The sequence below is a fragment of the Merops nubicus genome, unplaced genomic scaffold (genome assembly GCF_000691845.1).
Source record: "Merops nubicus isolate BGI_N331 unplaced genomic scaffold, ASM69184v1 scaffold36603, whole genome shotgun sequence".
Lineage (NCBI taxonomy): Eukaryota > Metazoa > Chordata > Aves > Coraciiformes > Meropidae > Merops > Merops nubicus.
In genome coordinates, this window is record NW_008598864.1 from 15,618 (window position 1) to 36,771 (window position 21,154).

Genomic DNA, 21,154 nt, shown 5'->3' on the forward strand with positions numbered 1-21,154 from the left:
GACACTTACCCATGTTCTGGAAGCTGCTACATTGCCGTTAAGTTTTTCTGCTTTGTAATACGGTGGACCATAAACTGCAAACCAAACATCAACCCCTCGGGTTTGACTTGGGCTATTTAACACACTGAAAATGTGCACGTTTTCCAGTTGGACTGATATAATTTCTGAAAGCAGCTTCTTCATCTGGTAGTATTTACTTTGTTTTTCAGGAGACTGGGATATGAATTCCTCTGGAGTGATATCTGTAATAGAAATTAAAAACTTGACAAGCCTATATTTTGCAAATGTAGCAATGAAAGAGAGGAGTACCACAGACTAAATACTAAGGTTGCATAATGGCAAATTTAGGAGTATTTTAATTTTAAAGCTCTGAAATTCTCCATGTTGGCTTTTACTGAGGGTTTTGCCTCTTACTAATTTCGCTTTTTTATTCTTTTAAATCAGAAACATGTTTAAGAAGATTTTACTCTTCCACAAAGATTGAAACAATTTGGTGAACTTCAGGCAGACGCTTGTTCAAACATTTTTCTGAAATATAAATTGCCATTTTGTTAAAAAGTTGGTGCAGAAATCTTTCACCTTTGTCTTCTGCATCAGACAAGCATTTCTTGCTGTTTTTTCTCTCCATAGATGCTCTATCACATGCAGTGTCAGAGGACCATGCAAACAAGAGAGGCATTTTCAAATCCTTACCTAGAAAACTATTAACTCTCATCTCATATCTAAGAGCATTAGAATTCTATGTAACAGCAGTAACATTAAAGAGGTAGATTTCAGCACTATGATCCTAACATACTTCATCATGTTCTTTACCTTTTATTCGTATAGAACCAGCATTATGGAGGGCATCATCTTTAATTTCCTTCACTATAACCTTTACAGTTGAGACAACATCTGGCCAGACTCCATCAATGACTCTAACTCTTAGGTTGTACGTTCCTGGTGGGGTTCCTTCTTTAACAGTCAGCAAACCTGAGTTATCATTAAGGATAAAGTACCTGTAATAAGAGTTAAGCCAAGGAACAAACTATGAGAAGTTCAAAAGCTAGGCAGTAATTGTCATCACTGATGGTTTTTCTGATCTACTTTATTTTGGGAAAGCTATCCAAGTTAGCAGATGTGTTCCCCCATGAAAGGACAGAACAGTTTAGATTGCCTTCTGTTGGTTCTTAATGATTCTTCACTAGTATATCAGGAAGGCTTCTTCCTCCTTCTATGCCATATTGACTGTGTAGGAAGACTCAGAAGACTATAGCCATAACTTTGGAAACAGGGCTAACTCCTAATTTACATACATTCTTTGAGAGTGACACCTCTGTAAAAAACCTCTGAATGGCACATCTACATCTCAACCCCAGTCACAATTCAGACACTTTTGTGTGAATACATGCAGTACAAATAAGGTCTTAAAATCAGTGGTGACATGGAAACACCAACTCTCCAGGAGCTTGGATGAAGGAGGGTGGAAGTTAGTGGGTATTTCTTCTGTAATGGCTCACTGATACAGAGTATGACAGTGAACAGGAATTTAGAATGGTGTTCTAATCCATCAGGCAATGGGAGACAGACTGGTTTGGCATGCAGTGTTATTTACTGCAGCCTTACTCAGAAGGACTTTTATAGAGCTACACACAAAGTCTAACCAACAAAAAGTTTTGCACAGGTTTTTGTTTGTTTGTTTTTCTTTGGTTGTGTTTTTTTTTGGTTTTGTTTTTTTTTGTTTTTTTTTTTTTTTTTTTTTTTTTATCCCGAAAAGAGGCCATTTAAATATTTTTAATGGGTTTGTGTGTAGGTAAGTTTTAGATACCCAGCTCCCATTTTTCTCTCCAAATACCTTGATGTTTTCCCTTCAAATTGGTAGATTTTGTGATCCCAGTCATCATCATCAGGGGCATGGACCTTGCCCAGTACAATCATGGGGAGAATACCTGAAACAACATAACATATAAGTGGAACAGTTGGACCTTTCACAAATACACAAACAGGTTGGCCATTCAAGTTTTACTGGTTTGTCTTAAGTCTAAAACCTCCACAAAAATAGTTTTGATAATTTCCAAGAGAAGATGTGCACCAGTTTGCAAATACCACTTGGTTTCCTGTTTATTTGGTGTTTGCTGTATGATGATCTAGATTTAATTCAACAGATGGCTGCAATGGAAAGCAATGGGAAGGAAAAAGAAAAGCCACCTCTGAGGGCAGATGTAAGAGATACTCAGAATCACTCATTATTACTGTTTTGGATGCAATATCCAACCAACTTACAGAGCAGTTTAGACAGGGATTGGGGTTTGGCAGGATAAACAACCAAAATGCCAACTGGGTTATAAAGGGCAAAAAAACAATAGCAATTTGGAGGAAATTACAGCAAGATAGAGAGGATGACCAAAATACAATAACCAGACTTATTTTGAGTAGACTGTGAGACTTTGGGGTGAAATGGAAAGCAACATGTATTCCACTGGTTTTGCATCCTCTAAGCAGGCCCACAAATCAGTGTTTTTTTTGTTTTACAAAAACTATTTCTGAAGGAAAGGTCCACAGTTAACTGAATTCATAGTTCTACCAAGTAAAGAATCAAGAATACACAAGGAAGAGGAAAAATGTGAGCTCACCTTATGAAAGGGAACAGCACAAGCCCTGAAAACTGAGGGAGTGCATGCAAAAAGGGAAGAGAACTGCACCTCTCCTGCACCAGTGGCAACTTTCATTGCATATTTTGCAGAAGACAATATACTGGGTGCCCTGGTGTTTGACTCTAACATTTTATGAATAACATACACCATGATAGTAGCCTTATGATTCTGTCTCTCCTTAATATTTTAAATAAACAGAGATCTGAAGACTTGAATAGCCTCTCCCAGAAATTAACCATACGGATTAGCTTAACCTTTAAAGAGGCAAATAAAAGGGAATTCAGGCTTAATGAAAAGATCTGTTACTCAGGCTACAACCAGAGTTTCTCAGCAAATAGCAGCTGGACTTGGTTTCAACTTTGCAGTAGGCTGAACTTCAGAGTGAGCACACAAGAGGGAGAACGTTTCAGTACAAATAGATGTCAACAGTGTCTACACAGAAGTAGTTTCCAGTGTGCCCACAAGAAACAATTTATTTAATGTGCTATTGAACTACAGGGTACACAGCGGAGTAGAAGAGGAAGGAATGAGCTGAGCCTACATGGATTTAAGTATCCCAAATTCTTTTTACCTGAGTGGTTTATTTTGCTTTTGGGTTTATTATGTGGGGACACTGGACCACAAGAGAACTGCTAGCTAGTTGTCAAAGCAAGAAGGGAAAGGTGGACCTCTCACACTGCCTGCAGCCAAGATTCACAGAAAATTCCCCCATAATAGCACTTGTCAGCGGGAGATTTATATGAATGTCTCCAGCAGTTTGCACGAGTTCAGCTGAAGTGTATTCATTAAAACTGAATTCAGCCTGGAGGAGGAGGAAGGTTGTCAGCATTCGGGCTCACCACTTCTAAGCAACATTATGAATGTTGTTATGTTTTATTCCCCCTGAAGTGCTAATGCTACTGGAAAACTGCATCTGAAAACAAGAAACCATTGCTCAAGTTAGATAGAGACACGCATAGAAGAGCAGCCAGCTATACTTTTCCTTCAAGGCTGGCTTAGTTTCTTCCATGAACCAAGTGGCCCAGAGTCCTGTGACCCACACACCTAAGCAAAAGTCAGTAGCTAAGATCTTAGCTTATGTGGAACAGGACAGAGTCCTCCTTGTGAAGGTCACAGTTGCTCCTTTGACCTCACTGTCACACTTGGAAGCTAGCATCAAGGAGTGATTTACCATCGTAGCAGTAAATGAGGCATTCCATGTAGCCAGCAGAATGCGGGTGATCATTTTGGTCCCCGATATTCACAGTCAGGGTGTTGGTGGAGCTCATTGGCGGGATCCCACTGTCAGTGATCAGGATGGGCAGGTAGAACACCTTGTGCACTTCCCTGTCAAAGGTACGCAGCGCGGTGAGCAAGGCACTTCCATTGTGGAAGTCCTGCAAGTGGAAGTTAGTCAGGCTATTGAGATCGCCGAGGAGGTGGAAGGAGAAAGGTGCTCCATTAGCAGCAGTGTCACGGTCCTTAGCGTACAACAACATAGAGGTCTCATTCATTTGAATGACCTGTGGGGAAGCTGTGTTTTCCCAGACCACTGGGTTATAATGAGCCTCAAACTCTGGCCCGTTGTCATTTACATCCTCCAGAGTCACTAAAACAGTGGCACTGCCAGTCAGAGGGGGCTGCCCCATATCAGTGGCAATGACAATGAGTTGGTAGTGTGTCGTTGTCTCATAATCCAGCAGTTCTGCAACCATCACCCACCCATCACTAGCCACAGAGAACTGGCCACCTGGGTCAGACTTGTTCAGCCGGTGGAAAGCAAACCTTCCATTCAAGCCAGAATCCAAGTCAATGGCATAAACCTGAACAACTTTGGTGCCAAGAGATGCATCTTCCCCCAACGCAGTCACTTCATAGAACTGGGGGTAGAAGACAGGAGCATGGTCATTGGAGTCCTCCACATAGATCACGCAGTAAGCAATGCTGAAGAAGTCCATGTCCTCTGCTTTCACAGTCAAATTGAACACCCTCTCATGAGGGTTCTCAAAGTCAACCCGCTTTCGTAGCCGGATAAACCCACAGTTACTAACTTCATCTGTCTCGATGGAGAACTTCCGGTCATTGTCCCCATCTAGGATGCTGAATGTCACCATGGCATTTTCTCCCTCATCTCTATCCACAGCAGACACTACTACCACCTCGGTGTTTATACTTGCATTCTCAGAGACAAATGCAGTGTAGATCTTTTGCAGGAAGACTGGAGCGTGATCATTTACATCGGTCACCAAAATAGTGGCGGTGCCTGTCCCACTAAGCCCCCCTCCATCTCTGGCCTCAACCACTACTATGTACTTGTTTTCCTTCTCCCGATCCAGGGACCCCAGCACTGTATAGATCGTGCCACTAACTGGGTCAATTGAGAACAAGTTCAGATTAATTTCATTTTGGACATTCTGAATGATGCTGTATGTTAGCACAGCATTCCTATCTGCCTTTGGGTCATCGAGGTCCACTGCTGTCATGTCCATGACAGGAGCGTCTGCTGGAGAATCCTCAGGGACGTGGCCCGTGAAACAGCCATCCACCACACAGAGGAAGAGGGGTGCATTGTCATTCACATCCCTCACTTCTATGATGACATCTGCAAAGCCAGTCAGGCCCTCCCCGCTCTCGTCCGTTGCAAGCACGAGGAAGCGCCACGCGGATCGCTTCTCACGGTCTAACCTCCTCTGGGCGCTGATCTCGCCCGTGCTCTCGCTGATGCTGAACTCGCTACCCGCCCCCTGGCCGTGCAGGGTGTAGTTAATGACCTTTTGATCAGCTGCTCGGTCAGGGTCTGTTGCAGAGACCTGGAACAAGGCACAGCGGGTAAGTATTTGTGCAAAAGAAAAGGGGAAATCACTGTTCTTTTATTGATGGTGGTTGGTATTGTGCAGGCTAAATAAACAGCATGCATTTTAACAGGAAACATCTATTGGTTTGAGTCAATCGAGACAAGTACTCTTTCAGTAAGCATCATTCACTATCTAGAGAAACAAAAGGATCACGTTTAGACAGACTGAGATATTCTACTAGCCAGTATATTCTGGAAAGAGAAAATAACTGCAGGAAGAACTAAGTGGAAGTAATAACAGATCTGCTAAGAAGTGTTTGTGAAACTCTTTGGAGCTGGAATACAAAGGCAAAAAGTACTGTTTCTCTTCCAGTGAACAAAAGACTGTGAAAACAGGGTGGTTATACATCCAAGCTGATTATCAGCACAGGCCAGAGAGAATTTCTAGCTCCTGATTTGCATCCAGGGATTGTTTGGGAGACTGCTGGTTGGGCCAACCAAACAGTGCTTATGCCAAGTACTGCTCTAACAACAAAACAATTAAGATGATCCAGCTCCAGAATCAAAGAACAATCCCCAGTAATGTTTATTTAGGAGTATAGATGTAGCCAAAGAGTCTGTGACTTAAATGTATGCGGTATACAAGCCAACCATGACATGCTTATTTAGTTACTCAGAATATGCTAACTCTGTTTTGTAAAGGAAAGCCACCACATTTTTAAACACTTAGAATCACAGGATGGAAAAGACCCCTAAAATCATTGAGTCCAACCATTATTCATACTGGTCAAGGGAGCAAGCCAACCACCCAAATTCAACTAGGCTTTCTTCATTCCCTTCTTTCCAGAAAGTTGCTAGTTATGTCCTAACACTGGAAACTCTTTCTGGATTTGTGTGAATGGATGGGATTGAGCTGAACAAAAAGTCAGGTTTTGCCCTACTTTGCGCAAACCACTTTACCTTTAGGACAAGTACAGGCAGATCTGTGAGCTCCTCCAAGACACTGCCCTGGTATTCGTTCTGAGTGAAGACTGGTGCTTCATCATTCTTATTGACAACATTGATGAGGATAAGAGTGTGGTTTTCCCATTTTCCATCAGAAGCTACAAGCCGGAGCTCATAACGTTGCTCTTGCTCATAATCCAGAGGCTGAGAAATGAAGACAGTTCCAACTTCAGGTTCCACATCAAAAACTCCTTTCACATTTCCTGATGTGATCTGATACCTTAGTTTGGCATTTGCACCTACAAGGGAAAGCAGACAACCACTGCCTGAATCCTCTATCCAGCTATACACAGCAGACATGTATCCAAGAGAGTCCTTATTTGCCCAGACTGTTACGGTGTGTGGGAGAGATAAAACACAGACACAGTCACCAACAGAATGATCCATGTATGTAATTTGAAAAATTTGTGAATCGTAGATTGGGGTTTAGGTCTGCATTTATATTTACAAATAAAATTTGCAGGCACAGACTGATAATGAAGGAATGTGTGCCTCTAATTTGTTGGCAAATGATAATTGTTTGGCAATTAAAAAAAGTAGCAGACCACTAAAAATACTAGAAGCTATATTTGCTCAATGTTTCCTATTTCCTAAGCCTCCCATTTAAAATACCAATATTCCTTAACTTTTTTTTTTAACCACTGGATGGTGCTAAAATATAACATAAAATCCTCTATTTTGAGCAAGAATGCATCTCAGAAGAACATTCCACCTCTACAACAGCAGTTCTTTGATGGTTGCAAAATGTTTAGGAAGGAAAAAAAACTTGGTTCTTCACGTTTACTTATTTGAAAGGAAAAAAAAATACACTATATTACATTCCAGGACAGAAAGTAAATTCCCAGATTAAATAGGTAAACTGCTAAGAGTAGAATGAACATTCAGCATTTTAGGTTGTGAGTCAGCTGTGGATGAGAAGACTAGACCAACACAGACGGCAAGTGAAAAGGCTGTGCTCAGTATTAGTGCCTGGAAGAGCTTGGCTGCCTTTGCAGCACGAGTTTGAACATTCCTTGCTAGTTGCTTTTGCCAAATTCTCTCAAGTGCAGCAGCTGGTTTTAAATGGCCTCTTTACGTCTCCATCATGGGCAGTAAGAGGCACAGGCATTACAGCACTACCACTGAAAGGAGTGGTCAGCTCCCACATGTTCCCAGCAACACGTTCCTCTGGTGCTCATTTGGGCTCTGTCTCCAAGGCACCAGCTTGCCCTCTGTTTTGCAGTGGGTTTGCTTTCTTCAGCAAGTTGAGCTGAACCACCTCATGAAAGCAGCACAAAAGCTGCAGCAGAAGCAAAGACAGAAGCTGACTGGTGGTCCGTGCTGTTGGGATGGCATAGCCCATCCAGTCTCACCACCACTGTAGCAGCAGTTTCACAATATCAGAGCTGATGTAAGTGTGAGCCCCAAAAGGTCTGGCTTTACTTTTTTTTCATGCCTTTCTGCTGCCTTCTCTCTGCCTTCATTTCTGGTCATGTTGTCCCACATTTTCCACTGTTTGGTCAGATTCTTCCAGAAGCACATTCAACCCACTAACTCCCCAAAAGGCACATAGGTTTGGTTTTCTTGTGGTAAAGTAAAACTGACTCCTAGGGAGATCTGGAAAGCAGAGGAGCCAGCAAAAAGCAAGCACATGCTCAGGAGTGAGTGAGTTTTTATGTTACCTCTTGTGAAGTTACAGCAGGGTTGTGACTGCAGATGATTTCATTCTGCCCTGAAGAGATTGCTGGCTAGTTTAACGTTTGCACTGCAAACCTGAGCACCTAATAGAAAATGCTCCTGTGTACCCATAATGTCTCTCCTCACTTTTACAAATGCTTGAAATGCTTAATCATCTCTGGAATGCAGAGGTTTATTTGCCTATGAAGGAGGTAGCCTTACACACAACACAAGTAATACTAAGGACTTTGAAAGATATGCAGGATCCACTCACCCTCATCTATATCATCTGCTGTTGCTGTCACAACAGGACTTCCAACATCCCTGTCCTCATCTATGCTGACCTCATACGCTGACTGAGGAAATGCCGGAGCGTTGTCATTCACATCACTGACAAAAATCCTCACATAGGCTGTGTCTAAGAAGAAGACAAAGAGGAACGTGTGGACTAGAAATGGCAGAGGTGGAATACCTTGTTATATTCCAGACAGCTCACAACCCCCTCCCTCCCTCCCCAGGTCTAGAAAAGCTAAGGAACCCAACGTCTGATACCTATTACACAGTTTGTAAATCCTTACTAGTCTTACCTGTGTTGGGCTGCCCATGAACACCAGGTCTAGCAGATTCTGAAGAGTCCTGAGACTGAACTTCAATCAGGTAAGAGGCTCTTCTCTCTCTATCAAAAGATACACGAGTGGAAATAATTCCTGTCTCAGGCTCAATGGTGAAGAACTTGTAATCCTCACTAGCATCTTTCAGTATTAAGTAGTGAACCTGAAAAATAAATAGTTATGAGAGGTTGCATTTTCCATTTTCATTTGCATGTTCAACTTCTGTAACCTCCCACTTTCCCAGTAGACTCCTGGGTCTGTCTGCAAAGTTGCAACACTCTGAGGAAAGACAGTTCACCTCAACACAATTTTTCTAAGTCTTTTACCCATTCTGATACAAAACGGAGAATTCTCAAACAGAAGAACATCTGTACCAGTGACATCAAGGCCCATCAAGCCCAGTGTCTAATCTCAAACAGCCATCAAGAGGAGCAGTTAGGAATGATCATGAATAACAGAAGGACAGAGAAAGTATGGAATGACATCTTCCCTTGTGTCCTCCCCCCCACACACGCCCCTACCCCTCCCACCCCCGCTTCTAGCAACCCACTGTGCTTCTGATCTCAAAGAAAACAGGGCTGAGGGTTTGGGTCTTGTTAATGGAACTGAAGAAATTAAAACCGCCTCTGATGAAGGCTATCAGTACTTTTCCCTTTAACAAAGGTCTGGCTTCCTCTGAAAACAACATCTGCACTTCTACCCCTGGCCAAGTCATGCCCAGAGCACTGCCAGGCAGTTCTACCACACAGGTTGTTCTTCAGAAGCTGCAAAATGACAGTTACAGAACAGCAGATCTCCACTAGCAGAATTTTTGGAAGTCTCAGGAAAATGCACAGAAAATAAGCATTTTCCCACATAATATTGCTTTATTCTAGGGTTGGGTCATTATGACAATACCGGTCAAATGTTGGTTTAACTAACCATCTGACCAAAGATGGTGAAATGAAATGTTCTTTAATTGACCATATTTAAATAGCTGTGAGCATAATCACTGGTGAATTAAATAATGAGCTGAAGAAGTAAGAGTTTGCAAACATGTTCTGCAGCTCCCTTCATTTGTCTTGTCCTGGGATCAACCCTGAGAACCGTGCAGCAGTGCTTTGTCATGGTGGCTGTATCAGGATGAGCTGCTATGATGCAGGATCCCAAGATCATGAACAGCATCTTCTCTGCTTGTATCCCAAACTATGCACATCAGGCATCCTCCAGACAAACGCTTGACAAGTGCTGTAAGAAGTATTTGTGGCTCATTACCCTGTCATCTGCTGTCTGTGCACTCTCACTAATTACAGTGCTAAAACTTGTCTGTTGGGAAGAAATTAATTGTATGTAAGGTCAAACCTCTCCATGTAAGCCAGAATCCAAGTCCGTAGCTAACACCTGAACCACGAATGTGCCAGCATCAGCTCCTTCTGGCACAGACACCTCGTAGTTAGAAGACACAAAGAATGGAACATTATCATTGACATCTGCAAAAAGAGGTAATGGGGAGCATGGTAAGAAAATGTTTAAATGTTTATTTCACCATATTTTTTTCCCAGACATAATTTTACTCAGAGAAAGAATTCACATTGTTCATAGTATGAAACAATCCTGGTTTGCATCTTCCCATTTTCATGGCAGCTGTCAGGAGGCATTTGATAGACATTGAGCAGTTTCAGGGAGTGGCCTAATCTCAGCTAAGATACTAGCTAATGATTTGAACAATGATCTTATAGTAAGTCCATGAATGCCAGGACCAGGAGGCCTCCCAGCTGCAGTCTGTGAAACACTGGTTATCTACAGCAGTAGTTAATTTCTCCATTTCATTAAGAACTGATTAACATACAATTGGAAATTAACTGGAAAAAGCAAACTGGAAATAAGCTGGGAAAAGCATGTGCAGTGTTTTGAAGAGCCTATTTATGACATATTTGCTCCCTAAAACTGCTGTGCGGGACCAGGGGAGCACAAGGGACAGGAAGGAGAACTATGGCAGCACTGACCCAGATCCATTTAATCTTCTCTGGAATCACATCCTCCTGCTCAGCCCAGGAGAAATCAGTCTGACTTCCTCTTTTTCTGTAAGACGATTAAACTCAAAAGTGCTGCATAGTTGCCTACATTTTTTTGCACTTTTCACAGTTTAACAGCCACATTTGAAGGAGGCAATTTTCCTGTGTTGTGGCACAGTGCCAGAACAGAAGAGCTGTAATGACATCTCCTTGGATCCAGCTGTCTTTATGAAGAGCAGGCAAAATTCTTAATATCTCATTCTGCCAACCCTTAAGCACACATTTAGCTTTACTACTGTCACATAACTCCATTGATTCTGACACACAACTATTTGCAGGACTATTGTCTTAAATGACTTCTGGGGTTTTTTTGTTTGTTTTTTAAACTGTTGGTATGGGATCATCTGAAATTTATTTTCTAACAGGTGATTTTTTCATATTTTATAGAAGAGAATATGTCTTGTCAGAGGTAAATTTCAGCAAATTCTCTGAGCAGGGTAAGGAAAATCAGAAGCTATAAAAGACTTCCTTTCCTTTGTGCTTGTGCATAAATAAAGGACAATTCTGCATATGAAACTTTCTGGTGGTTATTTCTCTCTTAAAGGTGTTTAATTTCCTTTTTTCTCTCGCTAATGCATATAGTTGTGTTTATTTTTTTTTGTATGAAATACTAAGTTATTGAAAAAGGATTTTTACTTGTGAGCAAAACAAAGTTTCTGCCAAATTCTGATACCAGTAACTGTACTATTGGAAAAAAAATCTTGATTTTTTTTAGATTCCATAATCTACAGTGAGACTCAAACCCTGACTTGAAGCACTCTTGCTCTACAAACTCAAAGTGTTTATGCACTGGTGGATTGTGGAAGGCAGGACAATGCTGTGATGAAGTGAAGCAGGGAAGCTGGGTTCCCATTCCAATTACCACTTAAGTCTCTTATTTCCATGGTGATAAGCAAGGCAAATTCTTTTGCTGAAGCCTTCACTTATTCATATATAATCTAAACATCTACATATCAAAAGTAACTCCACTAATACTTTGAAAAGCAGGAATTAAAATCATATTTGTAGTTTTATGTGTATCTGCAGGAGTAGAGTCTTACAAAAAGATCCTGCTATAAGGACAGTTGGATCAAATTTCTCAAAACTGTACCTGTTGTAAGGAACTTTGTGTTTTCATTTCTAGGGTTTTAATCTCAGTGTTCAATAGTTCAATATAAAATTCTGAGTAGAACAAAAACCCCTAAATTGATATCAAACACAAACCCAACCTATCTGGGCTGTTTCTTTCTACAGCACAGAATATTTCCAGCAATACTTGCCTCTTCTAAATAGTTTGGGGACATCTACTAGATTTATCCTCCTATCAAAGGCAAATCTTTCCTATTACATTTATAAAAGCAGGCACTAGTGTTGCACAAACATTCAGACAGCCCATATTTGCACTGTCAGATTTTCAGTTGTACTTTGTATTTTCTCAAATAGACCTTTTTAATGGCTGCGTGACTTCCTTTATAGTATAGAGTCTTTAGGTGGCTTGGCACTTCATGGATGCTACCTTCATTTGTGGTGTTACGCTAAAAATAACAAGAATATTGCTCTGAATGAGCTAAAAGAAGCAAAGCTTACCTGTTATGTTCACACAGACAGTGGTAAAGGAGGCTAAAGGAGTCATTGCTACGTTTTGTGCCCGGACCGTCAGGGTGAAAAACTTAGTTGTCTCAAAGTCAAGTGGTTCAGCGACTAGAAGAGAAGCAGATCCATCAGCTCTGTTTGGCTTCAGATAGAAACGAACTGGCATGTTAGTCTCTGGAACTTGACCCTCCTCCAGATTGTAGGTAACCCTGGGATCACCAAGAGGGGCTGTGGCTTTGATGGTCTGAAGAAGAAAAAAGCCACCACATATGCTCATGAAACATGGTGTTTTAAGTGTCAAATGTTCCGTTTGATCACATGAACATACATGCATGCATGTTCTCCAAGAAAATACGTGCCTGTAGGACTTGGATAATAGACAAAAGAGAAGCAGTTTACAGAGCTCAGTTTCATTCTACAACATTTAGGTCTGATGCAGGTCTTTAACCAACAGTAAGTTTACCTGCCTGTAAATGTGCCAAGCAAGAACTGCATCACTGGCTAAGGGAAATTGCTCCTCTCTCCATCTTCCAAAGCAAAAGCAATCCAAAACGAGACCATTTCCACACTGTACATTTCATCAGGCAAAACACAAACAAAACCTAAACAGTTTGCAAGTGCTTGGATACTACATGCAGGAGGAAGAAGGCAGGAACTGCTGCCAGCTGAGACACTGGCCTATTCTGTAACAGGTACTCCTGACAAACACTAGTGGGGCACGTAGCTGTGAAGGCCCACCACTTATGATCAATGCACAATGCAGCAGGGTTGCAGAGTGGGTGTCCATGCATTCTTAACATGGAGACACAGAGGAAGAAGGTGAAATGAAAAGAGAAGGGAGGGAAGGAATTGGACTTTTAACATACCACTATCTTGGTGTCACGAATGGTGTTTTCGGGGATGGTTACCCAGTATCTGCTCTGCTCCCACTGGGGAGGCTGGCTGAGAGCACTCGTGACAGTTACTGTCAGCTCCACAGTGCTGCTCCTGTTCCCTCCATCTGTTGCTACAATATAGCGACTAATGCCTGTTGTCTGTGAAACAAAGGAGATCAAGGATATTTGCAAACCATTTTGTACAAATCAAGTGATTGCAATTAACTTTCTGCAATGGGTTCGAGGGGTTGGAGATTGCTCTGTTTCGATCAGAGAGTCACGTTACCTGGGATAGCAGGCAGCTCACATACACCCAGCCTGTGCTGGGGTTGACCTGGAAGTATTCCTGTTGGTGCTCTAACATTGAGTATGTGATAGCAGCATTTACACCTTGGTCACTGTCATGAGCTGCCACCCGGAGGAAACTTGTCCCCACTGGAGTGTCTTCGCTGAGGAAGTCTTTGAAAAGACAAAGGCATGGTCAGCAGGTCTTGCTCTGATTTACCAGGTTGTGCGTAATCGAGACAGTCCTGTAAAAAAAATCTCTTTGTGTGAGATTAAATATTTCTGTAATGAGGCAGGTTATAAAGTATCATCACTGCCAGTGTCTACAGTCCTCTTTTAGCTTCCCTTTCCCTTTCTGCTGACAGGCTGGGTTGTTGAGCAAGCTGCTGGTGAAGCAGGTTTACTGACTTGGCCACTGCCAGCACCTGTGGCTCTGCCCGGCGGTGCTGGCAAAGCCCGCAGCTGCCCGCCCGCTGCTCCAGACCACAGCCCGGTGCGGGGCTCAGCTCCCGAGGAAGGCAGGCTGGCATCGAAAGGAGCTTCCTGTCAACTGAATTAACCCTGAATGTGAGTGGCAGCGGCATCGCCAGCGGGAGGCAGGAGATAACCACAAAGCATGGGGACTCTGGTCATAGTGAAGGGTCCCTCCACTACACCCCAGTGTTTTGGGGAAGCTACCCAGGGCAAGGATGCAGTAAGTATTTTACAGATGCCCCTTTCCTTAGGTCTCACACCCTGTTCCCAGCAATCCACCTGAGACAGAGGTTGTGTCTTTATGCCCATAGTCCTAGACAGACCAATTCTGCTTTGATGCCACTTTTGTAATCATCGTCTAAAAATCTGGTGGCAGAGTCACACAGCTGAAGTACCCGTTGACAGAAGAGTGATTAATTTTATCTTCTTAAAGCCTGATTTCCAACAGGGACACCAACAAAATAATGGGAAATCATAAGCAGTCATTCCCTACTCCTCTCCTCTCTGCGAGGCACAACTATATATAAAGCTATTGCATCCCTGCTGGTTGCATCTTTCCCACACCTCAGTCTTTAGGTTGCTCTGATTTGACTTTGGTCTTGCTCTTCCCTCCATCCTCACTCATCTAGTCCCAGTTCCTCCTCCAAGTAGATATGGGTGCTTGCCTGGCTGGGTTTTTAAGCCATTTCCATGCACTAAGGCTCCATCAGCTCAGCGTACTGGAATGGCCCTGCCAATGGGAAGGCTTTCCAGTTAGGTTTAGACAACTCAGCCAACCTAATTGATTGCTTTTTGTTCAGAAACTGTTTTGTGCCTTTGATCTCCCTTTCATGTGTCTCCTTTAGCATTTTTGAGGTGGGACAATCATACGTGCATGGTATTTATAAAACGGAGTAGCCATGCTTTCTGATTTGGTTTTCTTCCTTAATATGTACAGTTTGTAGCAGTGGGGCAGTAAAACTTAAACCACCACCACTGCTTGCTCCATGTACACAAATTTGAACTTTTAATAAGCTTCTCTTTCCTCCAGGACAGTTATTTGGCCTAGGATTTATGTCCCTGGCATGTCAGTAATAGCCAAAGCTGCTCTGAGAAGAGATTTACAGGCACAAAAATGGATTTTAAAATAGAATTTACTGCTAAGAAACACTGTAAAATATCCTTTTTGGTGTTTAAATTTATGCCTTTATAGTTAAATCCTGTTAAACCACATTGTGATTTTTAAGAAAAAATACAAAATTACTTGGAAGAGCCATACTCCCTCATTTCATGTACTTCTGCTTGCTGCTGGCAGAACTAACACTTGCTATACCAGCCCTACTGCATAGAGGTAAGCATTTCCTTAATGTCTGTTTTGCAGGGAGATGATAAGATGCGTGGCTTACATCGGGGGTTTGACCAACATCCTAGTACAGGGGAATGAAGAATCAGCAGTTTCCAGGAAAAATAGAAACCTATGACTAATGGCATTTTATCTCATTAGAGAAAAAGCTATTTTTAATTCTGTGATGTGCAAACATTGATTACTTATGTATAGACGCTGGAAAAGTGCTGTGCATAAAGTGACCTCATTATCTGCTGTTTCCCAATCCCAAAGGACTGACTTTGCTTCAGGACCTTTCCTGGTTCTCTGTGTTCATGAAAAAAGAAGAAAATCTGCCCATTCCTCAGAACTGCTAAAGTCACCATAATTACCAAATGCAACCTTTCAGCTTCACTACTTTTGAAAAAATTAATTGTGGGCAGTTTCACCTGAAAGACATACTTGAAGGCAGAGTAGAAAGGTTCATCTTTGCCCAAGAATTATCTTTACCTCAGGGACTTCTCTGCTGTGTCCAAAAATATTTATTTCTAGGGAGACCACTCCCACCTGACTTCTCAGTGCTGCCTTGGCCAGGTTTACAGAAATGTCGGATAGGAATGCAGAAATGGCTATTCCCAATCTGCACATTTTAACTATTTGGCACTTGGAGTTGGTCACTATATGATACTCTAAAAGGTGTAACATATTTTTCTTCCTGTCCTTGTGTATAACTCTGAAGTGTGGATGTATATTTAGACTATTTCCTAGCAGGTCAATTCTCCTTCTAAACATCCAACTTCTCCTGCCTTGTAAGTATCCAACCTCTTTTTGAGTCCTGCTAAAATGCTGGCCTCTGTGATGCTGAACATGACTGACTGACAAGCCATCACCCCTTTAGTAAGGCACTGGTCACTGCTTTGCCCTACATGACATTTCCATAGAACTAACAAAACATCTCCAAAATGGAGTTGTTGTCACTTGAATCATCAATCCTTTTTTGACATTTTGAGGCAATTACACAAGGAAGGACCTGTCCAGCAACTAGGGACTATGCTCATCACTTGAGTGACATCAAATGTAGAGGAACCAAGTGTACTGAAGTGCAGGACTCTACTGGAGAAGAATTAAGTAAAATTAAATGATGAAAAGCACGTCATGTAGGGATGAAAAAGGGAATGGCACCAGGGCAAAAGTGGAAAGCTAGCTCAGCAGCTCAGTTACAGGGGGCATCAGGGCTCTCAGCGAAACACAGGCTAGAAGCCAAGGATTTCAGTCTTTTTGACAAAAGACAAATACCACTCCAGCCTATTCGAACAGAGGTGCTGTGTTAAAGACACAGATGACAACTGCTATTCTACTCAGGGTTGATAAATTCCCATCTAGGATGTCATGCTTTGTTTTGGGACATTGAATTAAAATTTAGTGTGCAGAAAATCTGGGCAGGGAAAAGCCACAGAGGAAATGGATCCGATCTGCTGCATCTGCAGGAGTGAAGCCTGTCCATGTTTTTCAGAGTACCGCAACGAATAAAGAGGACAGTGATCAGCTCTGTGTGCCTCCACTGACAATGAATTAAGTAGTAACTGGCTTAGTTGGCAGCAAAGGAAGACTGGTCACCTAAAACACTGGCCACTGTTATAAGGAAATACTGAAAAGGTTCACGCTGAGGTACTAGGACAGGCAGTTAAGAAACACTCACACTGATATCGACTGTTCTCAAACTTGGGATCATTGTCGTTGAGGTCAGCAATGAGGACAGTGATCTGACACACGCCAATCAGCGGCTCCTGCGCCTGGTCGGTGGCGGTGACGGGCAGGGTGTGCTCCCGCTGCTTCTCCCGGTCAAAACTCTGCGTGGTTGTGATGATTCCTGGGGACACAGACACCTCCCGTTCTTCCTCTCTCAGCTTTGGCACTGAATTTTCACAAAGGGACCAGCACATCTCCCACACAAGAGGAAGCTCTGACCACACGCAGTACAACCATTAAGCTTAATCCACATCAACCCTGCAACATGTATCTGGGACAAGATCAACACCAATTCCCCTGTCTCCTCCTCACCTCACATGCCACATGCTGTCAGAGATCAACACCTTTTCCTCCTGCTGCCCTGGTAAGGAGCTGCAGTCTGAATACTTTGTTATCTCGCTCCTCACGGAGCACAGAAGGACTTTCTCCTCCTCATCAAGAGGCACCTCTTAGGTTTACTCCAGTAATAGTCAAAGTAACAGTATTTCAAAGACAGCTCATTACTACTCTGGGGAAGAGTCACACCACAGAAGGCAAAAGTGATGTGACCAAAGTCATCTCCATTACAGGAGTTGGAGGCTGGTTCGTTGAACAGATTAAAATAGGGTAGAATCATATAGCTCAGTCAATAAATGGAGCAAAAGCCTCCCAGTATATAGATTTTCCTCCCGATTGACTGGGCCGCTGCCTATTTGAGATCTTTTATGCTTTTTGGGAGACTTTAAACTGGCCTTCTGGAGAGGTCACTTCCAGACCAATGTCTCTACTATGCTAGGGGCCAGGATTCTGCTGCTCTGTTGCTAGTCCTTTTGGACTCCTGCACAGTCCTGGACATGCAAATATCACATCCTACTGTTTTGACTATAGAAACACCAACAACTTTTATAACTCCTTCAGCTGAAATGCATCAAGACTGTCTATCACTGCCCTGTTCTGGTATGAGGATTTTGCCTCTATATGCACTGGACCTCCTGTTTGTGCATGAGAAATAAACTGTGGACACACTGAAGGGAAGAACAAACTCAAGCTGTTAGAGTCACACTTTCTGCTCTGCATTTTTATAGCCACATTTGATCCAATAGGAAGATAACTGATATAGAATAGCTTTTTATTTTCCTATTTAGCTGGGATTTGTTTCCCTACTTGATTTGTCATTTAAATCACAATCGTCTTAATCTATAGGCATGGCTATCTGTATAGTCTGAATTTTTTCAGTGGTTATTCCACAAGCTGTACAGCTAAGTTACACCATTAAAGCATGAGCCCAGTTGGGCACACTCATACAGTGACATTCTCAGTACAATACAATGCCTTTTTAATTTTATCTCAGTAAGCTGGGAGCTACTGACCTGTATCTGGGTCAATGGTGAAGCCTAGGGAAGCTCCATCTCGGTGCATGAGCCCATACTTCACCTCTCCGTTAATGCCGAGGTCTGCGTCATAGGCTTCCACCTGCAGCACGTACGTGCCTGGAGGCTGATTCTCCAGAACCCAGGTGCTGTCACTGTAGTAAGCACACTAAAAATACACCCAAACATCCAATGCTATATATTACACAGAGCCACATAAATTTGCTGCACAGTGTCAACAATTTTTCCAGCACATCTGAGAAGAACGCAGAAGAAAATCATTTCCATTACTTATACACACAAAGAAATCAAGCCCTAAAGGAGAGGAAGGAAAGAAGAATGAAGACTTCACACTTCAACTATGAGGAAAGCTGGGTGTACATCCACTTATAGATTTCTTCTGCTCTGCACACACAGTCCCTTCAACCCACCAGCAACCACCAGTAGCCAAGGAGAGTCTACAGACTCAATTACAGATGGGAAAAGAATATCTGCAGAAAGACATCTTACCTCTCTGAAAATAGGCTTGTTGTTATTAATGTCATTAACTCCTACAATAACCTCAGCAAAACTGCTGAGAGGGGTGGGTCCCCCCGAGGCATTGTTGTCTATCGCAGTGATGTTCAGTGTGTACTGGGGCCTTTTCAGGTTGGGTGGTGGGTTTCTGCGAAGTTTAATGATACCTAAATTTGGAAGCATTAAGTGTCATTTTATTTTGCTGTGTACACAAACAAACAAAATCAAGTGAGCATCTCATCACCTTGCTGCAGTGTTGTTGGTTCAGTTTGTATTTTGGTTGCAAAGCATAGGATTCAGTCATCTTAAAACTGCATAGTCCTTGGACCAGGACCTTAAGTTTACGTTGATATTTGGAGAAGGAGCATCATCTCAAAGAGTTAATGCTCATTGATACAATGCATCTCCATTTGCGGAATGTATAAAAACGATGATTTCTTACAATTTTTGACACACAGGTGAAGCAGAGTCAATACAGATTAGACAGTAAAAAACAGTGTTAGAAAACCTCTTTCCTTACCTTTCTGACTATCCATCTCAAAGTTGCCCTCCTCATTGCCTCCTGTAATCAGATACAGCAGACCGTCTCCGTCAGGGTCCTTTGCCCGAACAGTAGCCACCAAAGTGCTGGGGCCAGCATCTTCCGAAAGGAAAGTTCTGTAGCTGATGGACACAAGGGAGCAATGGCAGCACATTCAGTATCAGAATAACCACCACCATGTTAACTATCAGCCAATGATTATAAATTCACTACAAGTGTCATTTTTTTCTTTACGATCTGGACATGCAATCATGCAATCTCTAACCAGTTTAAGAGAAGACTTCAAGTATCTTTGTTTGCATAACATTTGTATTTTAGGATTGTAAACCAGCATTCTTTTTGTATATGTAATTTCCAAGGATCTTTTAGAATATGTCAATATGCAACATACTACAAAGTCAACATGTACTACACTGCAAACCAAGATCACTTATCTCCTAAAAATGAGAAACAGGACTAATATCTGTTATGCAGTGTTTCTTACATCTTTACTAATGGAAAGCATCAGATACTGCACAGATGATGTAAACTAGTACATAATTTTGTAAAATAATGTGTTTATTTTTTGTATTTAAAACATTCATAATTCAAACTCATGCAAAAAAAATTAAATTGTTTTCCTTCAAGAAAGGAAAGAAGGCATTTTAAACAAACAAGGCCTCACAAAATTAGCTTATAATACAATCTGCTGATGATAAAATGATGTTTTAATGTCTGCTAGCTTCCATTTTTATCTGTCATCTTTTAATACATGGACAATCACTTTGAGACCTAGAAGTCAACACAGTGAAAATCACTCTCCACAGAGTTAAGTCTCCTATTCGTTCTGTTCTCTCTCTCTAAATATAAGGTCAATATGCTTGTATCATAACCAGTGTATTTAATTGATACAATCTAGAAATGAAGGGTCAACTTCTAAAGCCTTTCTTCATACAAATTACCCCTCAATTTCACCGATATTTACAGTTGTACATAACAAGTGTCCATTTAGCCCAGTGTTGTTAGGGTTACACACATGACCAGGATCTGCAAAGAAGCTGGCTTACATGGACTGGGAGAAGACAGGAGCCTCATCGTTCACGTTGGCCATCCGGATGCGCACAGACGCCGTCCCCGTCCGGGGGGGATGTCCTTTATCAACAGCTATCACCACAAACTCATACATATGGTTTGCTCGCTCAAAGTTCAGCCTCTGGTTAGAATTGATGACCCCGTGATGTGTGATGGAAAAATCAGTGCTCTGGATGAAGTAAGTGATCTCAGAGTTGGAGCCAGAGTCACAGTCTGTTGCAAGCACTGTTGGAGAACACATTTAACAGAACAGTCATGCTGCACAAGAGCTTAGGTTACGCTATTTCCTACAAAGTCGACTTCAGACACTTCTTTTTTTTTTTTTTTTTTTGAGAACAGATGTCACCTAAATCTGTTTTATCCATAAAAGCCTTACTTTTGTGGTAAGACTCTGGGAACCGAGCAGGAGGCTGGGAGAAGAAAAGCAAAACAACTCTCCCCCTCCTCCAACCCAGCCTGAGCAAATGCAGCAAGGTGGGCTTGCCAGAGAGCCGTGATCCCAGCACTACACAACATGCTTTGCACAAATATCAGTCAACACTGGTAATTACTGCACAATCAATATGCATGTTGGAAGAACATTATCAGTCATAAACTGTGTCCTCACTCTCTCTCAGGATGCCATTCAAATTTAATTAGCTCCCAGCTTTGTTATAGCTAAAGTACTTTTTAATTACCTGTCGCTTC

The 21,154-nt window shown here is 42.1% G+C and overlaps 1 protein-coding gene across 1 annotated transcript in view; it reads right to left on the reverse strand.

Annotated features, from left to right (window-relative positions):
- The window catches only part of LOC103769959 (neural-cadherin-like), a 33,305-nt gene extending 12,597 nt beyond the window's left edge, over positions 1-20,708 (reverse strand). Inside the window, exons 1-16 of the mRNA XM_008937206.1 lie at positions 20,443-20,708; positions 19,376-19,518; positions 18,850-19,022; positions 18,340-18,508; positions 16,941-17,111; positions 13,466-13,638; positions 13,171-13,338; positions 12,299-12,548; positions 10,020-10,147; positions 8,655-8,841; positions 8,342-8,485; positions 6,367-6,650; positions 3,805-5,422; positions 1,835-1,928; positions 814-998; positions 10-242 (exon numbers count right to left, since the gene is read on the reverse strand). Coding sequence (XP_008935454.1) covers positions 10-242; positions 814-998; positions 1,835-1,928; positions 3,805-5,422; positions 6,367-6,650; positions 8,342-8,485; positions 8,655-8,841; positions 10,020-10,147; positions 12,299-12,548; positions 13,171-13,338; positions 13,466-13,638; positions 16,941-17,111; positions 18,340-18,508; positions 18,850-19,022; positions 19,376-19,518; positions 20,443-20,708 — 4,386 coding nt within the window. The remainder of the gene's footprint in view (positions 1-9; positions 243-813; positions 999-1,834; positions 1,929-3,804; positions 5,423-6,366; positions 6,651-8,341; positions 8,486-8,654; positions 8,842-10,019; positions 10,148-12,298; positions 12,549-13,170; positions 13,339-13,465; positions 13,639-16,940; positions 17,112-18,339; positions 18,509-18,849; positions 19,023-19,375; positions 19,519-20,442) is intronic.
- Between the last annotated feature and the right edge of the window lie 446 nt (positions 20,709-21,154).